At 39.9% G+C, this 26,942-nt stretch overlaps 2 protein-coding genes across 2 annotated transcripts; both read left to right on the forward strand.

Moving 5' to 3' along the window:
- Positions 1-702: 702 nt before the first annotated feature.
- On the forward strand, positions 703-4,547 carry rom1a (retinal outer segment membrane protein 1a). The gene is made up of 4 exons (XM_026922208.3): positions 703-1,216; positions 2,136-2,566; positions 3,109-3,355; positions 3,563-4,547. The coding sequence occupies exons 1-4, from the start codon at positions 1,067-1,069 to the stop codon at positions 3,797-3,799; spliced, it is 1,065 nt and encodes a 354-aa protein (XP_026778009.1). The 5' UTR covers positions 703-1,066; the 3' UTR covers positions 3,800-4,547.
- Positions 4,548-6,747: 2,200 nt separating this feature from the next.
- On the forward strand, positions 6,748-26,392 carry rps6ka4 (ribosomal protein S6 kinase, polypeptide 4). The gene is made up of 18 exons (XM_026921988.3): positions 6,748-7,839; positions 10,015-10,086; positions 11,173-11,240; positions 12,017-12,167; positions 12,656-12,771; positions 14,373-14,480; positions 15,220-15,300; positions 15,743-15,846; positions 16,251-16,401; positions 16,570-16,731; positions 18,579-18,704; positions 19,643-19,776; positions 20,031-20,124; positions 20,213-20,383; positions 21,505-21,696; positions 21,859-22,018; positions 22,889-23,049; positions 23,621-26,392. Exons 1-18 carry the CDS (start codon positions 7,749-7,751, stop codon positions 23,813-23,815), a joined length of 2,337 nt encoding a protein of 778 aa, XP_026777789.1. The 5' UTR covers positions 6,748-7,748; the 3' UTR covers positions 23,816-26,392.
- Positions 26,393-26,942: the final 550 nt, after the last annotated feature.

Genomic DNA, 26,942 nt, shown 5'->3' on the forward strand with positions numbered 1-26,942 from the left:
CCAACAATGAAGAAAGAATGAAAAAATCAGTCCTTCATGTCTGTATATCTTGGCATGAATTCTAGTAAACACATTTACTTTAAGATTCTGCACATTAGTCAACATCCTACTAAGTAGCTAACTTTTTAAAATGTGCCAGTGGGGCTTGTCACAGCCTTTGTCACTGGAGGGGCCTGTATGGGGGTGGTTGCATTAGGCATGTTGCAAGACTGAAGGACGGGCGGGGTAATCCTATGGGCACCGGAGGAGGTGTGACAGCCAGTAATACAGTAGCAGGTCAGCATCTACCTGTGTAATTAATGCTAAGATAGAACAATTATTATCTATCGATCACTAATTATACATGGTTATATTTGACTATTTCTAACCATCGTGGATTAAACACAAAAATACCATAGTTTTTTTGACAATGCGAGGGATTTCAGGTTTGTGTACCCCACAAGTACGCACTTGATACACACAACAGCCAAACATTTACCAAAAAAAAACCTCCATGGTCAATTTTTTTTTTGCAGAATCAGTATTAGGTCAATATTTTTAAAGTAATTGCCATGTTATGGCTATATCACTGCATCTGTCCATGCCCAGTTTCAATCTATCTCAATCTGTGCTGAGCAGACAGTTCTCTAGCCCATTGGAGAGGGCCGTCATAATAGGATAGGTAAAGGATTACAGGTAAGATGCCCCAGATGTCCAGCTTTGGCCATATCTAGCGTGTCTCTCACCCAAGCATGGGCTCAGAGGGGCAAATATACCACTCTTTCAATTGAGTTGGTATATGGACTATTTTTAGCACCTCACCTGGGGAGGGATCATCACATCAAAACTCAGGCCGACCACCACAGAGGAATTTACCACCCAGGACAACACATAGCCAGAACTTTTTGGGCAAAACTCATCTCAACATACTGAGATACAAGAAGATTTAACCTTGGATTTTGGATTTTTGGAGAGCTCTTCTTAGCAAAATACAAAAATTGTCATTAAATCCATAAAACCTTTCAGTATCTTCAGAACCAGAGATCTTCATTGCATTCCTGTAGTGTAACACTTCTCTGCTGCCATTATGGTGTGGGCTAAAATGAAGTTCCCCTTTGAAAAAAGGGTGAAGCTAGCTCAGAGTTTGTGGCTGATCTCCTGGCTGGCCACTTTAGGTGGAGCGATCACCTTCTGTCTTGGATGCTTCTTGAAGACAGAACTACGCAGGAGGGCAGAGGTATCTAAACTGACCATTTGAAAGCATATTTCAATCCTGCACTTTATCACACACCCTTTGAGTCAAATTAAAACTGCTATTTTGAGAAGGTTTCTTGACCAAGCCTGTGTACCCTCTTAGGGCAGAATGAGACTTTTGAACTACTACTGAAAATACCAGAGGAACATTTTATAATTTCACATGAACATCTTAATAACCAATTCATTAATAGCATACTACTCATTTTTGAGACTGAGAATATGTTAGTTAAAAACTGCATGTATGCATGATAATGTAAACCTCAGAGGACACCAGGAACATTTTCAAGTTGCTGAAATATCAGGATTAACCTGTGCAAATATAAATATTGCTTAAGCCGGTTAGAACGGTCTTAGGAAGCTGTCTTCTTCAATAAGCTGTTTGACGAACTGCATGGATCATAATCTAGGTCACAATAAAGAATCTGTCTATTTATTTCCTTACAGTAAACTTAAAATTTTAATTGCTTGTGCTGCAGCTGAACAAAATGTAATAATTGTTCAATTGTTCAATTGCATTGCAGAAACTCTTTGCAATAAGTCTATGCTAATATGCCAAAAAAAAAAATCCGGGGGGGGGGGGGGGGGGGGCTGAATCAGATGCATGCAGTAGTCAAAGTTTGAGGCTTTTAGGAAGAGAAAAACCAGTCAGCAAAATAATTTCTGCCAGATAAAGGACATTCTACTTAAAGTATAAAGCCACATAAATGAATTATTCAAATCATAACCATAGGTAGACAGGTACCTCAATACACCCCATAATATAGAACGTTTGTCTGTGCATAGAAATGTGAGACAAACAGAATCCACTGAGCAGTTAGATGTAATAGGTAACTAATCATTTCAATAACATAGAATCTATTTCATAATAACAGTTCAGTAAACCCAAATGTGCCCTGTAGGTGATGGACAACACAGAGATCCACATTGTCCCAAACACCCTGATTGTGGCTGGACTGGCCTCCATGGGAATCAACTGGTTTGCAGGTCGGATCTGCCAGGATGCCCTGGATGCCAGCCGCTTCCCACGCTGGAAGACTTTCCTAAAGCCCTACTTCTGTTGTGCCATCTTCTTCACAACCCTGCTGCTGATTGGAGTCATCCTAAGTTATGCCATGAAGGGCAGCCTGGAGGGCTCGCTGAAGGTTGGCCTCAAGAATGGCATCCGCTTCTACAAGGACACGGACACCCCAGGGCGCTGCTTCCAGAAGCAGACCATTGACCGTCTGCAGATGGAGTTCCGGTGCTGTGGTAACAACGACTACAAGGACTGGTTCGAGGTGCAGTGGATCAGTAACCGTTACCTGGACTTCAGCTCCAAGGAGGTTAAGGAGTAAGTGACGAGAAATGGGAAGGCTTCAGATCAGCCGTGATACACAAGAAGCTTCCATCTCGCACCCTAAAGTGTTCTTCAAGCTGTCACTCTGGGAAAACTTTAGAAGATTCTATTTAGCACCTGACAGCAGATTCTGTTTCCCTTTTAGAAAATGTTCCATCTAGAAAATTTTAGGAAGCTAGAACCCTTAACCATTCAAAGAACCCTTGAAGAGTTTCCCCAGAGGGACAAACTGAAGAACTCTTTAGGGTTCAAGATGGAAGCTTTTTATCTTCGAATGTATCAAAGCTGACCTAACCCTCATTAACCATCCTCAGAACCCTTGAGGAACGTATTTTCCTAAGGCCATTGTCTTGCTTCTTTACCTTACTGGATTTTGGACTAGACATGCAAGTAACATTACTGTGTCTGTTTTAATTGTGGTCTAATCAGAATAAAAAGCACACTTAGATTTTATTGTTGCCATTTAAAGATTCTCCATTCTTATTCATCTACCCTTTCTCGCCTCTGTCTAACTTCTATCCATCTCATTTATCCAGTCGTATCAAGAGTAATGTGGATGGGCGTTACCTGGTGGATGGTGTGCCCTTCAGCTGCTGTAACCCAAGTTCCCCTAGACCCTGCATCCAGTACAAACTGACCAACAACTCGGCCCACTACAACTATGAGCACCAAACTGAGGACCTCAACATCTTCGTCCGTGGCTGCAGGGAAGCTCTGGTTGGCTACTACATGGGCCTGATGAACAGCATTGGCGCTGTAGTGCTGACTGTCTTTATCCTTCAGGTATCAGTAGATAGGAATAGAGGTTGGTGCTTAAGTCAATTTTTTATTTAAGGTTTATATGACCTATAGACTATCAAAATAAAACCTCTAACCTATGCATCAGTACACCAGTAAGTGATCACCTACCTACTTTCGAAATGTTTTAACATCATCTAGTCCAAATTCCATCATTCCATTGCTCCATCCTTCTTCCCTATCTCTCTACAGATTACAGTGGTTGCATGTCTGAGGTATCTGCAGACCTCTATGGAAGCTGCGGTTGGGCAGGAGAACACGGAGGTGGAAACAGAGGGCTACCTGCTGGAGAAGAGCGTGTCAGAGACCATTATGGAGTACCTGGACCCTGTGATGAAGCTCCTGCTAATAAACCAGGTGGAAGATGGGCAGGTCAAGGCAGAAGCAGGGGCTGCTGGGACATCAGGTGCAACAACTTCCGGGTCCTAAACAGCCACAGCTATCTGGTTCAATGAAATAAATGACCCAGTACAACTGGTACTTGGCAAAGATATCTATTTTCATTTCTAGCAATGAATCTCATATGAAACTACTGTAAATAATTTACCTAATTCACCAAAAAAAATTCTTGTCAAAACACCTTAAAATCAAACCATGCAAAGTCTCAAATGTCAGTCATATCTGTTCACTGGTAATGGACTATGTATTATAATGATTGGCTCAAAATGTGGAGATAAGGCCATTCTGGGTATATTTGTCTACTAAGGTGAAGAACATTTGTGAGAACATGTAAGTCTCTAAGAGCCATGATGCAAGGCTGTTGATAACATATCTGAAGGAACTAAAGGTTAAGGATTGTTTTTAACCCACTTTTCTTATGGAAAATTTCTGTTGTTATTGGATTGTGCCCAGTTTGTATATAAAATAGATTACCCTTTAGCAAGCTCATCTGAAAATTTAGCATGCTGTATATTAGTTAAATATAAGAGTACAAGACCAGCTTGTTTCAGCTGAAAACTGCCCAAATTATGGAAAACTGGAAATGTTATAAACATTATTGTACATTGTGCAAGCAAATAATAGCATTTTAAATGTAAAAATCTGCTGTAGTCAAACCATGCTCAGTGCTCAGCTAAGCAAAATCCAGAACTACAGATTGAGAACAACAAAACAGTCAGACTTAATAAAAACCTTGTTTTAATTGCTTTGTTGTGTAGTGCAATTTTATCTGAATAGATGCGTGTTGAAATATCTCCTATTTGTCTCTGTGTCTTTGACTTTTGCCTGTGAAAGTAAATCACGCTCCCACAGCCACCCACCCACCAACACACACACATGCACAGACAAAACCAGCTTGCAGGCATACCAATACACATGTACACGTGGTCCAACACAGAGTTGCACTTAAGCATGTAGGCGTGACCTGCACTTACTCTATCTCACTCACACATTCAGCACACACACACATAGCTTAATGTCAGTAGGTGGCTGGAATGGGATTATGGAGAATCATGAATAATGTCAGTAATAATGACAGCCTGCATATCTATGCCCTCCTATCTGACATCTTACAAAGCAACTATAATCCAAGCTTTTAATACGCACACTGCTGTCCAAGCACCTGCCCTGCCATATCCTCCCCCTCACTGTATCTGATTAGCCCTTACCACATAAAACAAGACAAGACAGGTGCAACTGTAACATGAAATTAGTTATAAGTGAATCCCAAATTTTTGTAGTGTTACATTTAGGGCTTATTTAAATAGAAAAAATACATTTGGAAATATGAATGTTATTCATTCATTCATTCACCTTCAACCACTTTATCCCGGTCAGGGTGTCGGTGGATCCTGGGAACACTGGGCATGAAGCGGGAATAGACCCGGGATGGGTTAACAGTCCATTGCAGGGAACCATGCACACACATTCACACACTCATCCAAGCTTTGGGGCAATTTGGCATACTCAATCTACCTACTGGGATTTTTTTTGTGAGGTAGGAGGAAACCAGAGAACCTGGAGGAACCCTACAGAAGGAGAACATGCAAAACTGACACAACTGACAGTCACACAAGCTCAGGATTGAACCGGAGACTGTGGAGCTGTGAAGCTATGTTATGGTAATTGTTATTAAGGGGAAAATATAGGTCACACACAAAATACACAATTGGCAGATCTCAGTGCCTAAATTTGTTTGGAAAAATCATGGACCATGCAAAGAATTTAGACATCAAATATAACTGTTGGGGTGGCATGGTGGCCGCTCACGTCGTTACTTGACAGATCTTTATCTTGACGAACACTCTAAGTGTGAATGTGTGTAAATGTGTGTGTGCTGTCCCATCCAGGGTGTGTTCTCACTTTGTGCCCAGCGTTCCTGGGATCGGCTCTGGATCCACAGCAACCCTGAACAGGATAAAATGTTTACTTAACATGAATGTATGAATGCATGCCCTACTGAAAATTCCAGCTTAACTGAGCTGATCAAACTGGTTATTTTCCAGTTTCCTTATTACTTGAATAAACTGATCAATAAATGCTTGAGATTTAATAACTGCCTTAGTGTAGTGTTATTTTCTTAAGAATAGCTTGTCTATGATGGTGCAATAGAAGTAGTAACTTAACAGCTGGTAAAGATGTAACTGGTCAGACCAAGCTGGATTTTTCAGCAGGGAGTGCGAAGACTTTTTTTTTTTTTGGTAGAAATCACAACCAACCATTATCCATCCATCCATTCTCTGTACCGCTTGTCCTACACAGAATCGCAGGGTTGCCTGGAGACTATCCCAGGGGACTCGGGGCACAAGGCAACAGACACCCTGGATGGGGTACCAACCCATCGCAGGGCACAGTTGCACACACATACATACACACACACACATACTACGGACAATTTGGAAATGCCAATCAGCCTACAACGCATGTCTTTGGACTGGGGGAGGAAGCCGGAGCACCTGGAGGAGACCCCGGGGGCACACAGGGTGGAGGTGGGATTCGAACCCCCAACCCCAGAGGTATGAGGCAACAATGCCAACCACTAAGCCACCATGCCCCCCACAATCCACCATTATCACATTTTTAAGTTATTAACCTGTTTGACTGGTTATTTGAATTGAACAAGTTTAATCCAAATATCAATAACACAAAAACAAGTAGGTCTACAGATGATCTGTTCTGCTGGTGGAAAGTTCAGGAACAAAAGGTCTCTTTCACCAATAATTAACAGGAATATTACTGCAAATACTGTTGTATTATTGTAATAATTAACCTAAATATTTGAATCGTTGGATTCATAAAAACCTGTGCTGTAGGATTTTTATTTTACAGTTAAATTTATCCTTGGCTGCAAAAAGTCTGAAAGCCCCTCAGCTATCTACACAACTTTTAAAAACAGCGCGACTTCAGGGCTCAGTCCAAAAACCGCACAGTCTACTACAGTACCGGAAGTACCCCAAGTGGCATAGCTGCTATTTTGGCGCACTATTTAGGACGGTAATTTGCGGTTTCGGACCGAGCCCAGCCCAGGAGCGGCTGTCAGGAACCAGTTCTGGGTGTGAACTTCATGCTACAAGAACTTCCCTTTCCAACCTTCCCGACGCGCCTCTGAAAACATTTCGGCTTCCGTAGCTGAAGTAGCTCATAGTGTAGACTTTTTCCTTCATTTCAATTATTTAATATTTTATTAATTTTTCTTTGGCGTTTTTTTCAGGCGAAACTAAGTTCCGACGCGAAGCGACCGAAAAAACAGAGCGTTAAAGAGAAATGTCATGGAGTTTTAATTAACTGTCAAGACGAATAGAAAACCTGTTAGCTTCCCTGTTAGCTCCTAGGCTACTATGTCTTTACTTAATGCTAATTGTATAGGGCTGTGAATGTTAATGCTAATGTTAATGAACAGTTTCTATGTAATTTAAAGTGCTGAGTGAATGATAAGAAGTAAGGAAGCATGTCCGTGTGGCTGTTTTAAACATTTATTAGCTACATTTGTTAACATTTGGAAGCATAACGCTAGCCGATAGCTCGAAGTAGGAAATACGGTAATAGTGTCCACGTATTGGACCTCAAATAACTGTTTCTTGACTGCAGCCTGTGTGTTTATACTCAAGGATTTTTTTGAGGAAAAAAACGATTTAACGCACAAGTTAGCACTTATTTTATCATATTAGGAGTGATATTTGGTTTGGATCGGAACACAGTGGACATGTCAGAAGGGTTTGTGAGTTGAGGGATTATCAGAAAACACAAAACAAAACAAGCATGTCCTCCATTCATGCCCGGGTCTGATGATCATGATCAGGAAGATTACGCTGATGTTCGCTGATCTTACACACTCTGTGCGGTTGTAAATAAGTGTGCTTCATATAGATGGTTGTACACCGGAAGAGAACTGTGTCCAAATCTGTGCGTTTGCGAGAATACACTGAATTTCAGCAGCAACATGTCCGGAGACAGCAGCGGCAGCAGTGGCGAGGATTCAGACAGAGAGAGCCGCAAGAAAACCTGTACGGTTAAACATGAGATCACTAACGGTGGGTGATCACCTACACCTGCTATCATTTCTAATCCATCTGCTCTTTCAGACACTCTCAGTAAAAAAGTCGTGAACTGCACATTTGCTTGTCTTGTCGCTGGGGTGGTGCCATCAAGGGTACACCTGTCGCACATTTAGCTTGTGTGTATTACAAAAAAAAGTAATTATAGTCACTTTCATTCATCTATCCATCCATCTATCCATTCACCCATCCACCTGGAGTAACTGCTTTATCCTGGTCAGGGTTGTCATGGTCTGTCCATGAGGTGGGGTCACACTCTGGATGGGTACATCACAGAGAACCACACACACACACATTCACACACACACATTCACACACACACACACACACACACATTCACACCTAGGCGTAATTCAAAGTCGCATGTTTCTGAGGACACCGGAAAACCCAGAGGAAACCCTCAGGATCACAAAGCTCAGGATCGAACCACGAGGCGGCAGCGATAGCCACTGCTCCACACCGCTGCCCATTTCGTCCATTTATGCACCTTAAATCATTTTATATCCACAAAGTAAAACGGATACAGAAAAATTAAAGACACACAATATTTACCCATGTGGTACTCCCTCAGCGACAAGGACATTTCTGGAGAGTGTAGCACACAGCACAAACTACAGTCATAACACTCCAGGCTTTGCATCCATGCACAAACTGTAGATGAAAAATTCATATTATTATTTTTTTTTTTTTGAGTTGAGGCTAACAAGAGTGAAAGATGTTTATGCATAGTTCATTTCTGTTCAAGAGTAAGTGTGTGAAGACTTGTACATTGCAGAACAGGTGTAACACTCGTGTTGTGTTACGCTGTAAACAACACAGTCTACAGTATATTATCTGAAAATGAAATCTGACTATTCGTGACATTTAGGCATGAACCACTGGACCTATAATACTGGTCAGATTTTATTTTATGCCGTGGGTTATTTGTGAGATGTTGCTTGACTTGACACAGATGTTGCACATGAGGACAGGACAAAACTCAAAGCAGGCTGCTGTCATGCCTGTGATGTTTTGCATAACGTGGTGTCAGAGTTGGCTCAGTAACTGCAGGATGTCAGTATCAGATTAGTATCACACTTTGGTTGATACTTTGCGCTCTGATATCACTATTATATTAAACATGAAACAATTCTCAGTTATGTTTTGTAGTCCTAGTGAAATGTTTTATATCACAGTACAGTTGTTACCGCCCCAAAATGAATTATCGTCTTACAACAACTAATTCCAAAGTGTTTTAATCCTCTTGTACAACAGTGTTTATAATTTTTTAATTTATTAATCAACAGTGTCTATGAACCATTTAATAGAACTAGTCAGTTCCTGTTATCACTTACGATATAACAGCCATAAACAGTCACTCCCTCACTAGCCTCTGGTGAAAAACATACTGGCACTGGAGACTCCTTCCGTAAAGGTTACATAAACATCTACTTACAGAAATCTTAACCATATCAACAATTAGATGTGTTTTTTTAATTATTATTATGTAATAACACATCTATTATATGTTTGTTATTAGGTTTAGATTATGTCGATTGTCTGCCATTCAAGTCATTGTGTAAGTCGTTACTATAGAAACGAGAGCCGTAATATAGACCTGTGATTTGTCTCACAGCTGGAACTACTGTCACTGTTATAATGTTGTAGAATTTGTCAATTGCAGACCCAACTGCTTCCCAATTTTGTTATTTGTTCAACTGTCCTAATATTTCTATGTAATTGTATTTTCGGTTTTTAGTAATAAGCAGTATAAGTCTATGTAGCTCAGGAATTAACAATGAACCCGATGTCCTTTAGGTCTTTGATAAGAAATTCACTCCAGTTTTGCCAGAGTGGGTTATTCTGTTTTCTCAAAATGGCGGAAAAAACATTTGATCAGTATGATTTGGGTTTCATTTGTTTACTATGTGTTCTTTATTTGTTTTATGCTTTAATGTTAATTTGGGAAAGTTCAAATTTGATTTAAAACCATGATTAGTGTGGAGTAGTCAAGCCAATCTGGCAACCCTGCTCTGTCCCTGACATTGATACTATCAGTGTCAAGATGACAGACAGAGAACGACAGACTGTGTGTGTGTGTGTGTGTGTGTGTGTGTGTGTGTGAATGAGAAAGTGATAATCCCTCTCACAGTTATCCTTTGCTCTCCACAGCGAATCTCACAGGACACACTGAGAAAGTTGGCATGGAGAACTTTGAACTTCTCAAAGTGCTCGGCACTGGAGGTGAGACACCCAGCCAGATTGTTGCTCAACATTCTGCCTCCCGTGATTATTTCCACCCTCTCGTCTGCTGTCTTTCTGTTTTGGCTCGCAAGGTCATTGTAACGCTTTGTGCTGAAAAACGTAACAGCGTCTGAGCTGGTGACCGTCTGGAGCTTTGAAATGGCTCATGTCTAAATGAGATGTTAATCACAGAACACAGAGTTTTAACTGATAAGGAAATAGTTTATATAACAATGTACATCACTATATATATATTTTTGGGCTGCACAGATTAGCACAAAATATAGATTTTAATTATATTGAGCCAGTAATCACATTATCACCTCCACTATGTGTTTATGTTTTATATAAATATATACAGTAGGTTCACTTTACAGTATTTTCAGTTTTATTATATTGGTTACTGTTCAGTTAATCATTGTGGTTTCAGTAATAGGTTTTATATATTTCATTGAATTTTTGCAGTGTAAAAGGCAACAGAAATATAATTTACTCTCATATTTGCTAAAAGACTTTATAAGATGCATAATTACATTACTCTTGAATTTATAATAGAGGAGTGTCAAATTTAACAGAAAAGACAATTAAATTGTTCATCATTCTCTCTCTCTCTCTCTCTCTCTCTCTCTCTCTCTCTCTCTGATTCTCTCTTGGTGTCTCTCTATCCATATCTCTCTCACTGTGTCATCTCTCTCCCTCTCTCTCTCCCTCCCTCTCCCTCTCTCTGTCTTATTTTTTCTTGGTGTCTCTCTGTCTCTCTCCCTCTATGTCTCTCTCTGTATCTCTCTCACTTACTCTGTCTGTCTCTCTGATTTTCTCTCTCCCTCTGTCTTTCTTTTTGTCTCTCTCTCTCTCTCTCTCTCTCTCTCTCTCTCTCTCAAAGTGTCTCTGCCTCACTCCCACTCTCTCTCTGTCTGTCTCTGTCTGTCTGTCTGTCTAATCTCCCCTCTCTCTCTCTCTCTCTCTCTCTCTTGTATCATCCAGCACAACCTGACTGCAAAATGTCAGTCTGTCCTCAGCTCTTATCTCATATATTCACAAATAAACTGCAACAGCCACATCTCTCTCTTATTTACCTCTTCCCAGCCTATGGAAAAGTGTTCCTGGTCCGGAAGATCAGTGGCCATGATGAAGGCAAACTTTACGCCATGAAGGTTTGTTTACTATTTCCCATTCTTTCATTAAATCACACACATATTATTACAGTTATCACCAACACATCAATGATTCTGTAGAAAGATTACTACAGCTCCTTTCGTCACTTTGCTTCTTGTCATTGAGCCATCTTGTGAGGAAGGATGTTGAATTATGTAACAGCAGGACGCGATAGCTGACTGTGATCACTGAACACTTGGAAATGACAGTCAGTGCAGCACATTGTGCTCAGAAATTGAATTGAGAAACACGGCGGACCTGAGGCTTCTCTGAAATTGTGAAAGAGCTGCTATGTTAATAAAAACACCCAGAAGCTCTTAAATTATAGGACATAGCAGAAAGTGTCTGATGAGAAACGGAAATTTATGTTTATCAGAATCCAGGCAAATGTTGCCAGATCGAACGATATCCCTCCCTGTGCACTAGCAATTTAATGTAGCCTTGAACTGAAAAATGTAATTGTGAAATGTTAAAAAAGTGTATTGGATTTAATTGGATACCTATTATATAGTGTATAGGTCAAATTTATCACCACAGCCTAAAATCCATGTCTGTTCAAAAAACGATTTCTCAATACTTTGTAAAACATCTGATTTTTAATGTGTTAATGAGGTCAGTTTGTGATTATGGAATAAGCTTCACAGCTATGGACCAGTCATGTCCATGATTAGAGGATAACGTGGTACCCGAAATTTTGTCCTGCGAGGATCCTGACCAATCTTGTGTGTTCCTGATAAGTTTTCTGTACACAAACGAAAAAGATTTTGATGTGCAGGTTCTGAAGAAGGCAGCGATCGTTCAGAAGGCGAAGACGGCAGAGCACACACGGACAGAGAGGCAGGTTCTTGAACACATTCGCCAGTCGCCTTTCTTGGTCACGCTGCACTACGCCTTTCAGACCCAGACCAAACTCCACCTTATCCTGGGTGAGAATTCTGCCAAATCCAATGTAGCACCATTTCATGAAAGTTTATCAAAGATATTTTTTTATATTTGGTATCAAACGTCCAATAAAATGAAGTCATTTAATAGCTTATATTTATACCACAGCTCTTTTTGAAATCTCAAATCTGATTGGTCAGAAGGTGTTAAGTAATCTTCTGTAACATCAGCTGTGTTACAAGTGTTTTATTTTACATATTGTACAGAAATCAGGAACATGTTTATACCCAAGACAGAATATCCCTGTTTATTTCATTTGTATCATTTGTCTTCTTTACCTACATGTTATTGAAGAGCAAAGGTTGTTTTTGTGATGAGTAAGTGATGCGAGTTGATGTATTCAGAGTTCAAAGGTTTAAAAAGAAAATACTGAGTGATACATAGAGATTGTTATTACACTATTAGAAGAAGACACAGCTTTTAATCAGCCCAGCTATGCTCATGTGTGACTGATTTGTTTGTGTGTGTTTAGATTATGTGAGCGGAGGAGAGATGTTCACTCACCTGTACCAGCGTGATCACTTCGCTGAGGATGAGGTGCGAATCTACGTGGGAGAGATTGTGCTTGCACTGGAGCACTTGCACAAGGTGAGACGTCCGGCCTAAAAGGGTTTTTCTTTCATTTTTGTCTCCAGTTCCGTTTACACACAGACGTCGAAAATTGAAACAGTACATGTGTGCTGATTATGAGTACATGTGTGATTATTGGTATAAAATCCAGATGTCTTATTTGGATTTACTCCTTTTTTCCCCCGTTTCTCCATAATTTATTCTTGGCCAATTCCCACCCACCAGTTAGCGCTCCCCTATCATACGACAGCTATCAGCCCGGGAGGGTGAAGGCTATCACCTGAAGCCAGCCAACCGCATCTTTTCTAACACACTTGGAGGAAGGTCCACATACCTATCTGCCCTCTTTCACATACATGAGCTCACAAACCCTCGTGATTGGCAGGTGTCACTGTGACTGATCGGGGAGAGAGAGTATGCCACTCCTCCCACCCAGACAGCATGACCAGTTTTGCTCTCTTGGACTGCTGGCCACAGATGGCGGTGGCATCACGGGATTCGAACTCGCAATCTCTGGAAAATAGGGTGAACGTTTTCTGTTTGCCACTCGGAAGCCGGATTTAATCCATTTCAAGATATAGAGCGCCGCAGGGATGACGTATTTTTGTAGACCAACCCGGAAGGTAGCATCACCCTGGTTCCCTCGACAAAAAGCCAATAGGGTTTTTCCATTGGCTTTTGGATTATTGCAGAAAATAAGCTCTGTGACCAACAAAAGTTTATGATTCTTACCCGTTTTGCTCATCAAGACAATCTTCACAAATGAACACAGCTTGAATTTTGAAGCCTAAATGCAATTACCAGAAGTAAAAAGCTAAAATTAGGCAATAAAGAACTACATTACAGTCACATGACTGCAACGTCCCCACCATTAAGCTTCCAACAACTTTTTCAGTCTTTATTTTAAAAACATGTTCCCTGATATGGATCCACTGGGCTCTTTTTGTGGCTGAATCGGCCCCCAACTTTTTTGGGAATGTGCCCATGTTGCATTATTGTTGATGACGTTTAATGTCAACCTCTGTAGTCCCACTTAGCCACTTGTTAGCAACCGCCTTTTTCAAGACACCTTTTTTTTTTAAAAGCTTAAAAAAATCACGACTGGGGTATTGCTGATGTATTTTATGTCATAGAATAAAACGTGAAAATATCTTGAGCCTGTGTTAACCACAGTCCTTATTTCAGGCATTTAACCAAAAACCCATTCAAAAAACCCACTAACTTCGGGACGATGGAACTGGAAGTGCTAAAATGCTAACTAATTTCCGGGTTTTAGGACTCATTCCTGCGGCGCTCTCTTAAAAACTGTCGGACAGTGATCAGAATTTTAGTTTGCATGTACACACTCAATATAATTTCAGTATTGACAGTCATTTTTGTATAAATGACTTTTTTTAAGCAGGACACATATTCAGTGTGAGAATGCAGGACTGCGACAAAATTTGCACATATTAAGGATATTAATTAAATCCATCGAGGATTAGAACAAATTGGGTTAATGTGTCTGTCGTGTTCTGATGCATCACTGCTTTTTTTTTTTTTTTTTTTACTATAAGAGCTACACTCTATCTCTGATGTGGGTCAGTGTGTTTTTAACTCTGTTGGTGTGATATTTGCAGCTTGGCATCGTGTATCGGGACATTAAGCTGGAGAACATTCTGCTGGACAGTGATGGTCATGTGGTGCTCACTGATTTTGGCCTGAGCAAGGAGTTTTTGGAGGAGGAGGTGAGTAACGCAGCTTCTGCTTATGTGCAGGACTTCTTCTGGTGTGTGTGGTTGGATGAGGATAGAGTAGTGGTGGGTGGTATATTGAAAAAATGAGACAAGAGTAGAAAGTTGTGAACTGCTAGGAATTTTCTGTTTCTGTTGCAATGTAACAACTGAGGTTTTTGCCTTAAATGGGAATTTTGGCTCAGCAATTAGCTCCGCCCCCAGCTGAGACAGAGTTGCTCATTTCTGCCCCTTTTCCTTAAAAGGCAATTTATGAGGTATACGTAGTTTTAATAGAGGGTTTTAATAGAGAGGTGGATTTGGCTGGGGAAAGCCAGTAACTTCTCAAGTTTTTTATTGCATTGTGCCTATCTGGCAACAGAGGGCTCTAAAATGACAAACTGCTCCTTTAAATCATTACTTGTAGCAAAACCACTGTATTTAAGGCTATGTGAGCTGCTTTCTGCTTTCAGTATTAAATGTCACATGAAAGGAAGGGGTGTGTGAAACAATTGGTGTGTGGCTCCCCATAATTAGACAGCTCCAGTTAGGACATTTTGACACCCCTGTACCAGTGCAGAGCTGTTAAGCATAAATTAGGTAGCACAATCAGCACAAAATTGTGTGTTTGTGAATTTCAATGCAAACACACTTTGTTTTCCCATTCAAGCATAATGCAAGAATTCTCTTGTACAAGCATGTGCACATTGTTTTTACGGATAATGACTCGACATATGCTCTCCTGTGCTAACAGAAAGAGAGGACCTACTCATTCTGCGGTACCATTGAGTACATGGCCCCAGAAATCATCAGAGGAAAGGCTGGCCACGGCAAGGTTAGAGCGAGTGCTCCTGATAATGTCTGCTTATTTGTTTGTCTTTCTTTCTTTTCTTTCTTGCTTGCTTTCCTTTCCTTTCCTTTTCCTTCTTTCCTTTCCTCCTTTCTTCCATCCTTCTTTCGTTCCTTGCTGCCCCACTATCTTCCTTCCTTCCTTCCTTCGTTCTTTCCTGCCACACTAGCTGCCTTCCTTCCTTCATTTCTTCCCTCCTTTCTTCCATCCTTTGTTTCTTCCTTCCTTTCTTTCTTCCAGTCTTCATCCGTTCATTCCTGCCCCACTATCTACTTTTCTTCCTTCCTTCCTTCCTTCCTTTCCCTTCTATTCCCTCCCTTCCCACTTCCTTTGTTCCTTTTCTTGTATGCTTAATTCCCTACTTGCTTCCTCCTCTCTTTCCATCCATCCTTCCTTCTACTCATAATTAGTCCTTCTGTTTCTATAGTCAGTAGACTGGTGGAGTTTGGGGATTCTCATGTTCGAGTTGTTGACTGGTGCGTCTCCTTTCACCTTGGAGGGCGAGAGGAACTCCCAGAGTGAGGTGTCCAAGTGAGTCTCTCTCTCTCTCTCTGTCACACACACATACATATACAATTTTGCGCCACTCTTTTCCTCATGTCCACTTCATTCCTGCACTCTAGTTTCACTCACACACCCCAGTGTTATTACACACTCTCTCTCACACACACTCATTTGTTCTGCCTTATTTTCTCTGTTCACTTATAACATTATCATCTTCTGTATCCCACTCCATAATGCTGTAAAGCCTCTAATGAATTACTTTAGGAAGCACTTAAATTAGCTTGTGGGGGAGGATTGATTCATTTAGAGTTGATGTCTCTCTCTAGTGTCTGCATCTTTCGTTCTGTCTCTTCATCTTTTCCATTTGTCTGGCTTTCTCTGATTTAATCTCTCTAATTTTTTTATCTCTGGATCTCTGCTCTCTCTTCCAGGCGTATCCTACGCTGTGAGCCTCCTTTCCCCTCTATAATTGGGCCAGTGGCTCAGGACTTGATCAGGAAGCTTCTTGTAAAAGACCCACATAAGAGGCTGGGTTCTGGGCCCAGAGGAGCCGAGGACATTAAGAGTCATCCTTTTTTCAAGGTACTGTGCATCCCTCACTTCTTCTCTTCTTTTTGTGTTAGATGAGGTGTTGAATATGTTTGGTTTGGGATTGGTAGAGAATTTCAAAGTCTGCTGGAACACTGCCAAGTCAAGTTGAGTGAATTGAGCAAGATCTTGCAGTCTCACATGGTTCTCTCTCTGCTGTAGGGTTTGAATTGGACAGATTTGGCAGCAAAGAAGGTTGCAAGCCCGTTCAAGCCAGAGCTGCGTAATGAGCTGGATGTGGGGAATTTTGCTGAGGAGTTCACAGGCATGGATCCGGTCTACTCCCCTGCTAGCACACCTCCCAGCACTGACCGTCTCTTCCAGGTACATACACACACACCCACACACACACACACACACACGCACACACGCACACACACATATAGATAAAAAACTTACAATAACCTGGTTGCATAACTGTACACCCCTAAACTAATACATTGTTGAAACACCTTTTGATTTTATTACACCACTCACTCATTACACTTTTGACTAAGAGTCTATCAGCATGGAACATCTTGACTTGGCAATATTTTCCCACTCTTTCTTGCAAAAACATTCTAGATCCATCAAATTGTAAGGGCATCTGCTGTGCACAGCTCGCTTCAGGCAACCCCTCAGATTTTTAGTTGGATTCAGGACTGGGCTCTGGCTTGGCTATTCAAAAACATTGATCTTCTTTTTTTAAGCCATTCCTTTGTTGATTTAGATGTATGCTTTGGGTCACTGTCATACTGAAAGGTGAAATTCCTTTTCATCTTCAGCTTCCTAGCAGAAACCTGAAGGTTTTGCACTAAAATCGACTGGTATTTGTAGCTATTCGTGATTCCACATTGATAAAAGCCCCAGTCCTGTCTGAAGCAGCCCTAAAGCATGATGTTGCCACCACCATGCTTCACTGTGGGTATGGTGTTCTTTTGGTGATGTGCTTTTCTTGCACCAAACATACCTTTTGGAATTATGGAATTATTATACCTTTCAGAATTGGTTTCATCAGACCATAACCCATTTTGCCACATAGTTTGGGGTGATTTAGTTGAGCTCGGATGTTTTTTGGCTTCTGTCTAGCCACCCTACCCCTTAGCCCAGTCATGTGAAGAATATGAGAGATTGTTGTCACATGCAGCTCCTTTAATGTTGCTGTAGGTCTCTTGGCAGTGTCCCTGTTAAGTTTTTGTCTTGTCCTTTTGTGAATTTTGGAGGGACATCCCATTCTTGGTGATGCCACCATGGTGCTCTATTTTCTTCAGTTGTTGATGATGGCTTTTATGGTGCTCCATGGTACATCTAATGTTTTGGAATTTTTTTTGTACCCCTCTCCTGATTGATACCTTTCGACAGTGGGACACTGTACAGGCATTGTAAGCTATTTGTGGACCATGGGCTCAGAAGTCAGATGAAACCAAGAAGATGTGAAGAAAATCCTACAGAAACAGCTGGTGTTTATTTGGGGTTAATCAGAATAATTTCACTGATGACATTTAGACCATTTTATTGTAAGCTTTATTGTATTCTTTCCAATTTATGACTATTTGAGTCAGACTGACTCAAACAGTCACTTCTTAGTCAAATTAAAACCATCTTTTTAAATGCTGAATCTAGGCACAATTAGACAAAAATAGTTAAATTTATATTCCACCAGACAGAGAAAACATAAACTGAGAGATCATATTTTAATGCATAGGTATCTAAAAGCCAACTTAGCACATTTACGCTCATCAGTGTTGCTGTCAATTATGTTTAATTAAATAAGGAAGAATGAGTCTGATTAAATTAGGGTTAATTGTGCAGCACAGCTTTAGCTAAACTCTTGGGTTTTATTTTGACTCTAGTTTTCAAAAGAAAGCTGCATTTTTTCCTCTCATTCCTACAACTAAACCTTAATCTAACCATAGCAAACAAAATTAGAATTAGAAATTACAAATGTGTTTTGTTAGATTTTTTTTAAATGAATGCTGTGATTAGTGTCACCAGAATGCTTTTATATGTCAGAATAATTCATATTTAATAGATTGTTTGATTTGTATATAATAAAATAAAACAGCATGCAGACTCCCCAGTGAACCCTTCCCAAACCAGAGTGCTGCTCCCAGATATACACAAGCCCTATGCTTTCACACACTCCCTCAAATATTTTCTTTTTCTCCTTCAATCCTCTTTCCTGATTGCAGGGCTACTCGTTCGTAGCTCCATCCATCTTGTTCAACAAGAATGCAGTGATGGGAGATTTCCTGGACGCTCCAGTGAGCGTGGATCGGCCTGGCTCTGCTACGGTTCAGCGCAGCGCCATGTTAAAGGTACTGCTATATGCTAACGTCCAAATTCTTAATGGCAGTGCAGAAATAGGAAATTGAAATGTGTTTTCCGTATTATTCCTTCCTCAGCTAGGAAAGAGTACATCTCTGAATACAATTTTTTTTTATCATACATAATAAATGGGAAGATGAGCGTTCATGCTATAAATGTACTACAACGTATAATTGCTACTGATATTACTGTACACAGACTGTGTAGGTTTGTTAATCAAAATTACTGGCACCCTTTATTTAAAATGTTATAAGTGATATTTTGCGATTTCTTTCAAATATTTTTGTTATACCTTTGGGAGCACTGAGTCTCTTCCTGTATCGTCTGACAACGTTGGAGACACTTTCAGAGGGATTTTGGATTTTTTTGTGCCTTTTGGACTGCCATTTTTAATTCAAACCACAGGTTTTCATTTCATTATGGCCAAATCATAACCTCCTGGCAGAGGTTTTGAACTGAAATTGCCAGGTATATAACGTATATATATAATAAGGTATATAATAGGATTTGTGATGCCACCACCACCATGTTTTACAGTGCATATTAGGTATGGGGTCTTTTCCATGTAATCAGTCCTCTTTTTTCATCAAACTGACTGTATGGATGAAAAAAAAAAAATCAGTTTTGTCTCATTTGAATGATTCGAATTGTAGTTCTAATGACGCTTGGAAGTTTAGGTGATGCATTTCGTAGGTTGCTTTCAGGAACATTCATGCAACCCTTTTAAACATAGGTGGTGTATTATAGTGTTATGGAATGTAAATTTTGAAACTCCAGTCTTAGTTCTTTTCCAATCTTTCTGACTATGGGTATGGGAAATGTTTGCAATTTTCATGGAGGGTCCAGTAATCCTGGATTAGCAGGGTAATTCTAATTCTGTTCATAACTGTTTAAGCTCTTTTTATTTCTCCATATTGTTCTCTCTTAGGAGTCCCAGTTTTTCCTGCATTATGAGCTGTGTCTTCAGGGGCCACCTCTGGGCGAGGGCAGTTTCTCTGTCTGCAGGAGGTGCAGGCACAAGCAGAGTGGCCAGGAGTATGCCGTTAAAATCGTCAGCCGCAGGTGTGCAGAGCAAAGCAAACAAGCCTGAGTTTGGAGGGCAGAAACCAAAAAAAACTATTCAAAAGCAGCATAGATACAGTTAGTGCAAAAATATATTATGAATAAAAAGTCTAACTTGAGTGTGAATAACCATTATCAGATGGGAGTCTCAGTCTTTGCTTCAGTATTCTTGCCTCAAGGCCGTGTATGGGATTCTGAGTAAAGCTTTCTGCCCGTGCATAAATAATAAACTGATGTTTGTGGTGTTGCTGTAGGATGGAGTCCATGACTCAGAGGGAGATCGCAGCACTTAGACAGTGTCAATCTCATCCGAACATAGTTACCCTCCATGAGGTCTACACTGATCAGGTATATGACATATTGCAACTTAAACACCCTTCTGCTGTCTGGAGTTCATTATTTACTTCTCATAATCTACTTATCTCTCTGCTCTCAGTATCACACATATATGGTAATGGAGCTGCTGCGTGGGGGCGAACTGCTGGAGAGACTGAAGAAAAAGAAGCTGTTTGCTGAAGGGGAGGCCAGTCAACTGATGAAGAGCCTGGTGTCAGCCGTCAGCTTCATGCATGAGGCCGGAGTCGTGCACCGAGACCTCAAGCCAGAGGTGAATATATGAATAAATACATGGATAAGTGATAGATGAACTGATGAGAGTCCAGAAATAACTTCCATACAAAGATGCATAGAGTGGTAATACCCTTATAAAGGTAATTTAATAAACTCAAAAATGCAGCAGTTATGAACTCATCCATTGACACCACAAACGACATCCTAATTGCTTTCTTTGCAGGAAGGAACAGAGCATTTGCATCTGATTTGCATGTAAATGTGGGAATTTGCCTGATGAGTACGTGTGCAACGTTCAGCCTGAACTAAACATGAGTGTGGTCAGCATTGCAACAATGGCTTAGGGAGAAAACGCTGATTAGATCAAAACGACAAACCTAAAACACAAAAAATGTTTAAAATACACAACTACATAACACAAATTCAAAAGTACAAGCATTGTACTCTAACAAGAAATGTTCAAATATGTCTTGATATTCCTATATGGTATAAAGGAATTCTGGTTATTTATGCATTCCTACAGGTATGAGATATTCCTGTGTGGTCAGGTCAAAACTGAGGAACTTGACTACATTGAGTGTATTAATAACACATAACCACACATAACCACAAACTCTTCTCACTGATGAAGTAGCCCCATCTCTTAGATTTAATGAAATTTATTTGTAAATTACACTTAAATATAAGACATGGAGCTACCTCAGTAAAGGCATTTTGCCAACATGTATTGATGAAATTCAACAGTTAGACTTACATTATAAGTGAATTTGGTGTCAACTGGTTTTCCATTGCTTTGTCAGTATAGGGAGGTTCGTGTCTGTGGTGATCACACATACTGTGCAGATCTGGAAGATAGAGTTTAGTTTGAAAATGCTTGAAAAAGTTTGAAAGAGTTCTCCTTTAGAGCTGGTGAAGGCTGTGTAATCAAGTCCTGGGCTACATTCTTTATATGTCACTTAATAAAGCCATTATAAGATGATGTATGTCACATTTACTAATATATTCCAAACAGGCTAATTTGGTTGTTTTGGTTCAGACCTGACCTGACCAAAAAAAAAGTTTTTATTGATTTGAATAACTGTGGTGCTAAGTAATGCTAAATATATTGTTCCCCTCTTCTTTCGTCCTGCTGGCTCTCTTTCTCTATCCCTCTCTCAGAATGTACTTTTTGGCGATGAGGCTGAGGACTCGTTGCTGAAAGTGATTGATTTTGGGTTTGCGCGCTTGTTTCCAGCCGGCAGCGCTCCTCTGCAAACGCCATGCTTCACGCTGCAGTATGCTGCGCCCGAACTTTTTCACAACTCCGGATATGACAAGGCGTGCGACCTCTGGAGCCTTGGAGTCATCCTGGTGTGTGTTTGTGTATGAGTAGAAACAATGAGGGATTTGTAATTTCTTTTTTTTTTAATCCTTGTCTCTGTGTACAGATATTGTATATAAAATTTATTTTATTGCATATCCTTATATATTAGAATTCACATGGTGGCTGTAATGTGTGGTATTTTTCGTTAGTACACAATGCTCTCTGGACAAGTCCCGTTCCAGAGTGAGAAGAAAGGAATGACCTCATCACATGCTGCCGACATCATGCACAAGATTAAAGAAGGAGACTTCTCATTGGATGGTGATGCTTGGAAAGGCGTGTCTGAGGAGGCCAAAGATCTAGTCAGAGGTAGGTTCTCCGGCTACCACGTCATCACCTCATAATTTGTTTTTATCTGTAAATATAAACTATGTATAATCTACAATTTATATCTATATAATCAGAAGCCCATAGATATAAATTGTAGATTATACAGCCCATATAATCAGCAGCCCATCAGTTTCCCATTTTTTTGTAATACTTTTTGAATGCAGGGCTGCATTAAGATGACTCTATATTAAAATAAAGTTTGCAACTTTATTTTCAGTATGGACGGTCTCAACCCCAGTGTGTCAGACCACACTTATAAATTAGTCATCATGATTGTGACTAATGTTATTAGTCATTAAGTGTAGGTGGAATAGTAATATGTTGAAGAACTGGTAGGTTGGGAACCAATACTAATACAAATATACATATAAATATGGCCTAGTGCTTGGCTTAAAACAGTTTCCTTGAAGAACTCATACAAATGGAGAAGCTCAAAAGTAAGCTATCAAGAGAAAAAAAATTGTTGTCTGTCATTTCTTTCCTAATACTTGGTTACGCCTCCCCTTGCCTTAATGACTGTTAATCCTGTCAGATAAAGATACTACTAGTGTCTTGAGTTCCTATATATTGTGACCCACTGTTACACTGAAAGTGTGTTCAATTAAGCTAGAGTTCGATACCTATTTTGGTGTTTCACCTGCCTTTCCAAATAATCCTGTGGGATTGAGATCCTGTGAGATTTTCACATCCATCCTGCTCATTGACGCAGATTTGTCCCTGTGCATCCTACAGTCATCATCCTAGAATGTGGGAATATCAGCGTCAAACTAACCATCCAGGTTTTTTTTTTTTTTTTTTTTTTTTTTTTCTTTCTTCTAAATACTTAATGTCTCTCTGTCTGTCTCTTAGGTTTGTTAACAGTGGACCCTGAGCGGCGACTCAAACTTTCAGATCTGAAGGAGAACGCTTGGCTGCAGGGCGGAGGCGTGTCTTCTACTCCTCTCTGCACCCCTGATGTCCTGGAGTCCAGCGGCCCCACCGTCCGCACCTACGTCAATGCCACTTACAAGGTTAGCCACCAGCATCATCCTTTAATCATTAGACTTAAACTGGGTTCTCTTTGTGCAATTTTCAGGTGTCGAAGGCAAAAATTGAAAATTATAAAAGATTTCTTTGGGCATGAGTTGCGAGATCAGCGACCTTAGAACACATAATGTGACGTGCTCATCAACAGCTGATTCAGTGCCATCACAGCAAAGGCAGCTGACGACGAATTTCTGGAAGTGTCAGAATATTTTTAATAAAGTTTAAGAGTGTGACTGCTGCTGTGAGCCTATATCTCTGGAGAATATAAATGCTGCCCACAAATACTGCCTCCTGAATAGATATAACATAAGTAGCAGATGACAGCTTTATGTAACACTCGGAGGTGAGCTGAGAGTTAGTGGCCATTCAGGGTGTGATAAGATAGTTCTCCTGTCACCCTGCCCTTTGCTGTAAGGACGCTTCAGCCACAGAGGCACAGTGTGGAACAAAACATTTGTATTTGTTGAATTGTCAGAAAGCAGGAAGTGAATTATTGCTGGATTTATTACTTTTCAATAATGGTGGATTTTTTTTTTCTGCCTCTGTCTCCCTCAGGCGTTTAACAGAGGCAAGCGAGAGGGTTTCTTCCTGAAGAGTGTGGACAACGCACCGCTGGCCAAACGCCGCAAGCTGAAGATGACCAGCACAGGCGTGGAGACGCGCCGCAGCTCTTCATCCTCATCTTCCTCATCTTCCTCCTCAGCTTCTCACGCTAAGACCCAGATCCCGGACGACGACCCGAAACTGTGACCCTTACCGATGATCCATCACCTCAGCTTTGACGCCATCAAAGGCTACATTGACATCTAAATTTGGGAAGAGAGGTCAATGAAGAAAAGCATTAACTGAATGAATTAGAATTAGAGAGACTGAAATGAGAGATGAAGCAGGACAGGTGTGAAGCTTAGAGTCGAGACTGATCACTGGACAGTCATTTAACTGAACGTGACAGCTTGAAAACGCATCGTGTATGAATCTATAAGGGGCCATCAGCGGCAGGATCAAGCGGCGGATTATTGAAGCCAGTTAAAGGCTAAGTGACTCATGGAGAGTCCTTACTTTTAGTGGACTCTGACATCTGATGTTTTAATACGACATGAGCTTTTTGAATTGATTGAATGTACACACATGAAATATTACCTTGTGCAGTGGCGTACAAGGCCTTTTTAGCAAGTAGAGTTTTAGCAAGAAATGTTATTTTTCAAAGGGGAAATGGAGATATAACAAGGCTAGGATGCCAGGACAGAAAAGCCATATGGGATAGAAGGGAATGATTTTAGAATTATTATATTTAAAAAAGAAATCCATATTTGTCACTGTACAGATCCACATCTACAGAGAACAGCTTTATATGAATCATATACTGTATACATTAGGATGAATAGTGAATGTCACTGTACGAGAACGTGCTAAATGGCAATATATGCATGACGTTATTTATTTTTAAAAAGCTGAATCACATGATCTAAAAGATAAGCAACTTGAAAGTTTCACCAACTCTTTAAAAATCTTTAGTTCTGAACCTCAGATGCTTAATCGCTTGATTGGTGCTACTTCATGTAGGAGGATGACGATGATTTGAACATTAGGATGTGGCTGTGCCGTTAAAGCTGCAATAGGTAGGAAAACTTGAACAATACTTTTGCTTCCAGAGGCTGTTTTTTTTTTTTTTTTAATTGACAGTGACCTTATTGTGCTTGATTTGTGTATCGTCTGTAGTATTTGTTACACCTTCGTAGCATTTTTACCAGTCTCTTTAATGAAAAGGGAGCAGTTCGTTTTGGGATTCTTTTAGATTTGAAAACTCCTACTTATTGCACCTTTATGGCCCTTGTCTTAGTTTTTCGCATCTTGTAGTACTGATTTGTGTGTGAACTTGCATGCCAACTCTATAGAATCCTCAAAACAGTGGATATTTTCTTCCCCTCCTTTAACACACTGTACTTGAACAAAAAAAATCCACCACCTCTTCTTTGCAAAAATCTGGCTCCTCTGCCTTCCTTCGAATTTTTTTAAAGGGCTTCAGCACACTTGCGTCTGAAGTGTGTGTTATCTAGCACTGTGAGAGACAGAGAGCGTCAAGAAGCGAAGCTGTCTTTCACTCTTCATTTTTTCCACCCCCAAGTCCTCGCTTTTCAGGAGCTGCTGGAAAGTCAAGACAAGTCTCGGTTTCTCTGGAGTCTGGTGATCTCTTAACAGTGACTGGAGAGATACAGACTGAGAGACTCGAATGGACAGATTGAATAATAGTGTAAGGAAAGGGCATGAAGTCACCGTGAACACTCATTAACCATTCATGAGGTTGGGATGTGATACCGCTGTCTGTACCATGTTGTCCTGAAATGCAGCATTCTTCTCATATTCAATGCCAAAAATAATCCTGCAGGAAGGACACATTCGTAATCGTCATGATGTGATGACAACTTTGTCAAACGCACTTGGCTTTGAAGGGCCCAAATCGGCGTAGAAAGCACTAGCGCTCTGCCGTGTTCGGTTTTCATTTTGCCTCCATGTTGCATACGGAAAATAATGTGAACAAAACATGGCTCAAGTTTTAATTGCTCTTCTGACGGATTTGATCTTCTGATTTTCAGTGTTTTAAATGTGATGATGCCAAACAAGTTTCAGTCCGCCGCATTTAAGGACACTTTTCAAAATCCTGACTGATGAGCACACTGATAACACACTTTAACATGTTCATTTTTTTAAATTTGATTAAATCATTCTACGTTTCTACTTTGATGACGTCGCACAAGTTGAGGTTGAAATTGATGACGTGTTTCCAGCTATAAAAGAAACAGCGGCTCACATCTTTGATATTTATTACGTTTTATTCTGCTGTGTTATTTTGAGTAATGGCTATGGCTTCCTGCTTGCTTTATTTGGGATCTGTGTGATTTTGTGCGTCTATTTTTAGTGATGTACTTTTTTGCCGTAAGGAACATCCTATTCTTTGCTCCTACAAGTCCTGCACACTGCACTAAAAACAAAATAGTATTTGTGGAAATTATGGAAATATTCATGGCTTAGATCACAAAGCGTTTATTTGTTGTAATGATGATTTTATTGTCTTCAGTTTCTCTTGTTGGTGTTTCGAGTCCTTTTTATGTATCTAATGTTTTTAGTTCTGAATTGCATGTTTTACTATTTTACATTTTTATATAACAATTGGTGTTCTGTCTTCTGATACTAAAGTTGTTTTTATAAGAAAAGAGCATTATGAAACTGAAATCAAATGCACTGTTTGAAGGCAACATGAGATAACCCCCCATTGAAAACACTGTTAAATCTTTAACATAAAATATAAATCACTTCACTATTCTTAAATATCCTCTAGTCTCTTATTTGAATCTGTGATATTACACCTGTACAAATAATCTGAAACATTTAATCCTTTCTGTTATTATTTTAAAGGATGTAAGGGTTTAGGGATTTTTATACCAATTTCAGTTTCAGGTTGTAAATCTATGAAAAAAAAAAAACTCACCTAAAATCTATTTGAATTGTATTAATTAACTTGCATTGAGTCAAAAAGAGTCTTTCGCAGCCAAAAAACAAACAAAAAAACAACAAACAAACAAAAAAAAAAACCACATGCATTTATGATTGCACCACTGATCAACTTCAGTTTAATCTGACTATTCAAATATTAGGAAAATGTGTACGATCATATTCATTCATTAACGAAAGTTTATTTTATTTCTGAACCTCTCACAGGATTTAAATCTAATAAATAGAATAAATAGTAACTACAGCAATAAATGTAAAAAAGATTGATAATGAGTTCAGATAGACAGATAGATAGATAGATAGATAGATAGATAGATATTGATAATATTTGCTACTAATAAAACAATAATAATAATAATAATGATAA

The sequence above is a fragment of the Pangasianodon hypophthalmus genome, chromosome 27 (genome assembly GCF_027358585.1).
Source record: "Pangasianodon hypophthalmus isolate fPanHyp1 chromosome 27, fPanHyp1.pri, whole genome shotgun sequence".
Lineage (NCBI taxonomy): Eukaryota > Metazoa > Chordata > Actinopteri > Siluriformes > Pangasiidae > Pangasianodon > Pangasianodon hypophthalmus.

Bases quoted from the DNA above. Each gene is read 5' to 3' on its own strand.
- rps6ka4 (XM_026921988.3), top strand. From the start codon at position 7,749: ATGTCCGGAGACAGCAGCGGCAGCAGTGGCGAGGATTCAGACAGAGAG. The intron at 7,840-10,014 runs GTGGGTGATCAC...TGCTCTCCACAG, and splicing joins TAAACATGAGATCACTAACG to CGAATCTCACAGGACACACT. The intron at 16,732-18,578 runs GTACATACACAC...TCCTGATTGCAG, and splicing joins GCACTGACCGTCTCTTCCAG to GGCTACTCGTTCGTAGCTCC.
- rom1a (XM_026922208.3), top strand. From the start codon at position 1,067: ATGGTGTGGGCTAAAATGAAGTTCCCCTTTGAAAAAAGGGTGAAGCTA. The intron at 1,217-2,135 runs GTATCTAAACTG...TGTGCCCTGTAG, and splicing joins AACTACGCAGGAGGGCAGAG to GTGATGGACAACACAGAGAT. The intron at 3,356-3,562 runs GTATCAGTAGAT...ATCTCTCTACAG, and splicing joins TGACTGTCTTTATCCTTCAG to ATTACAGTGGTTGCATGTCT.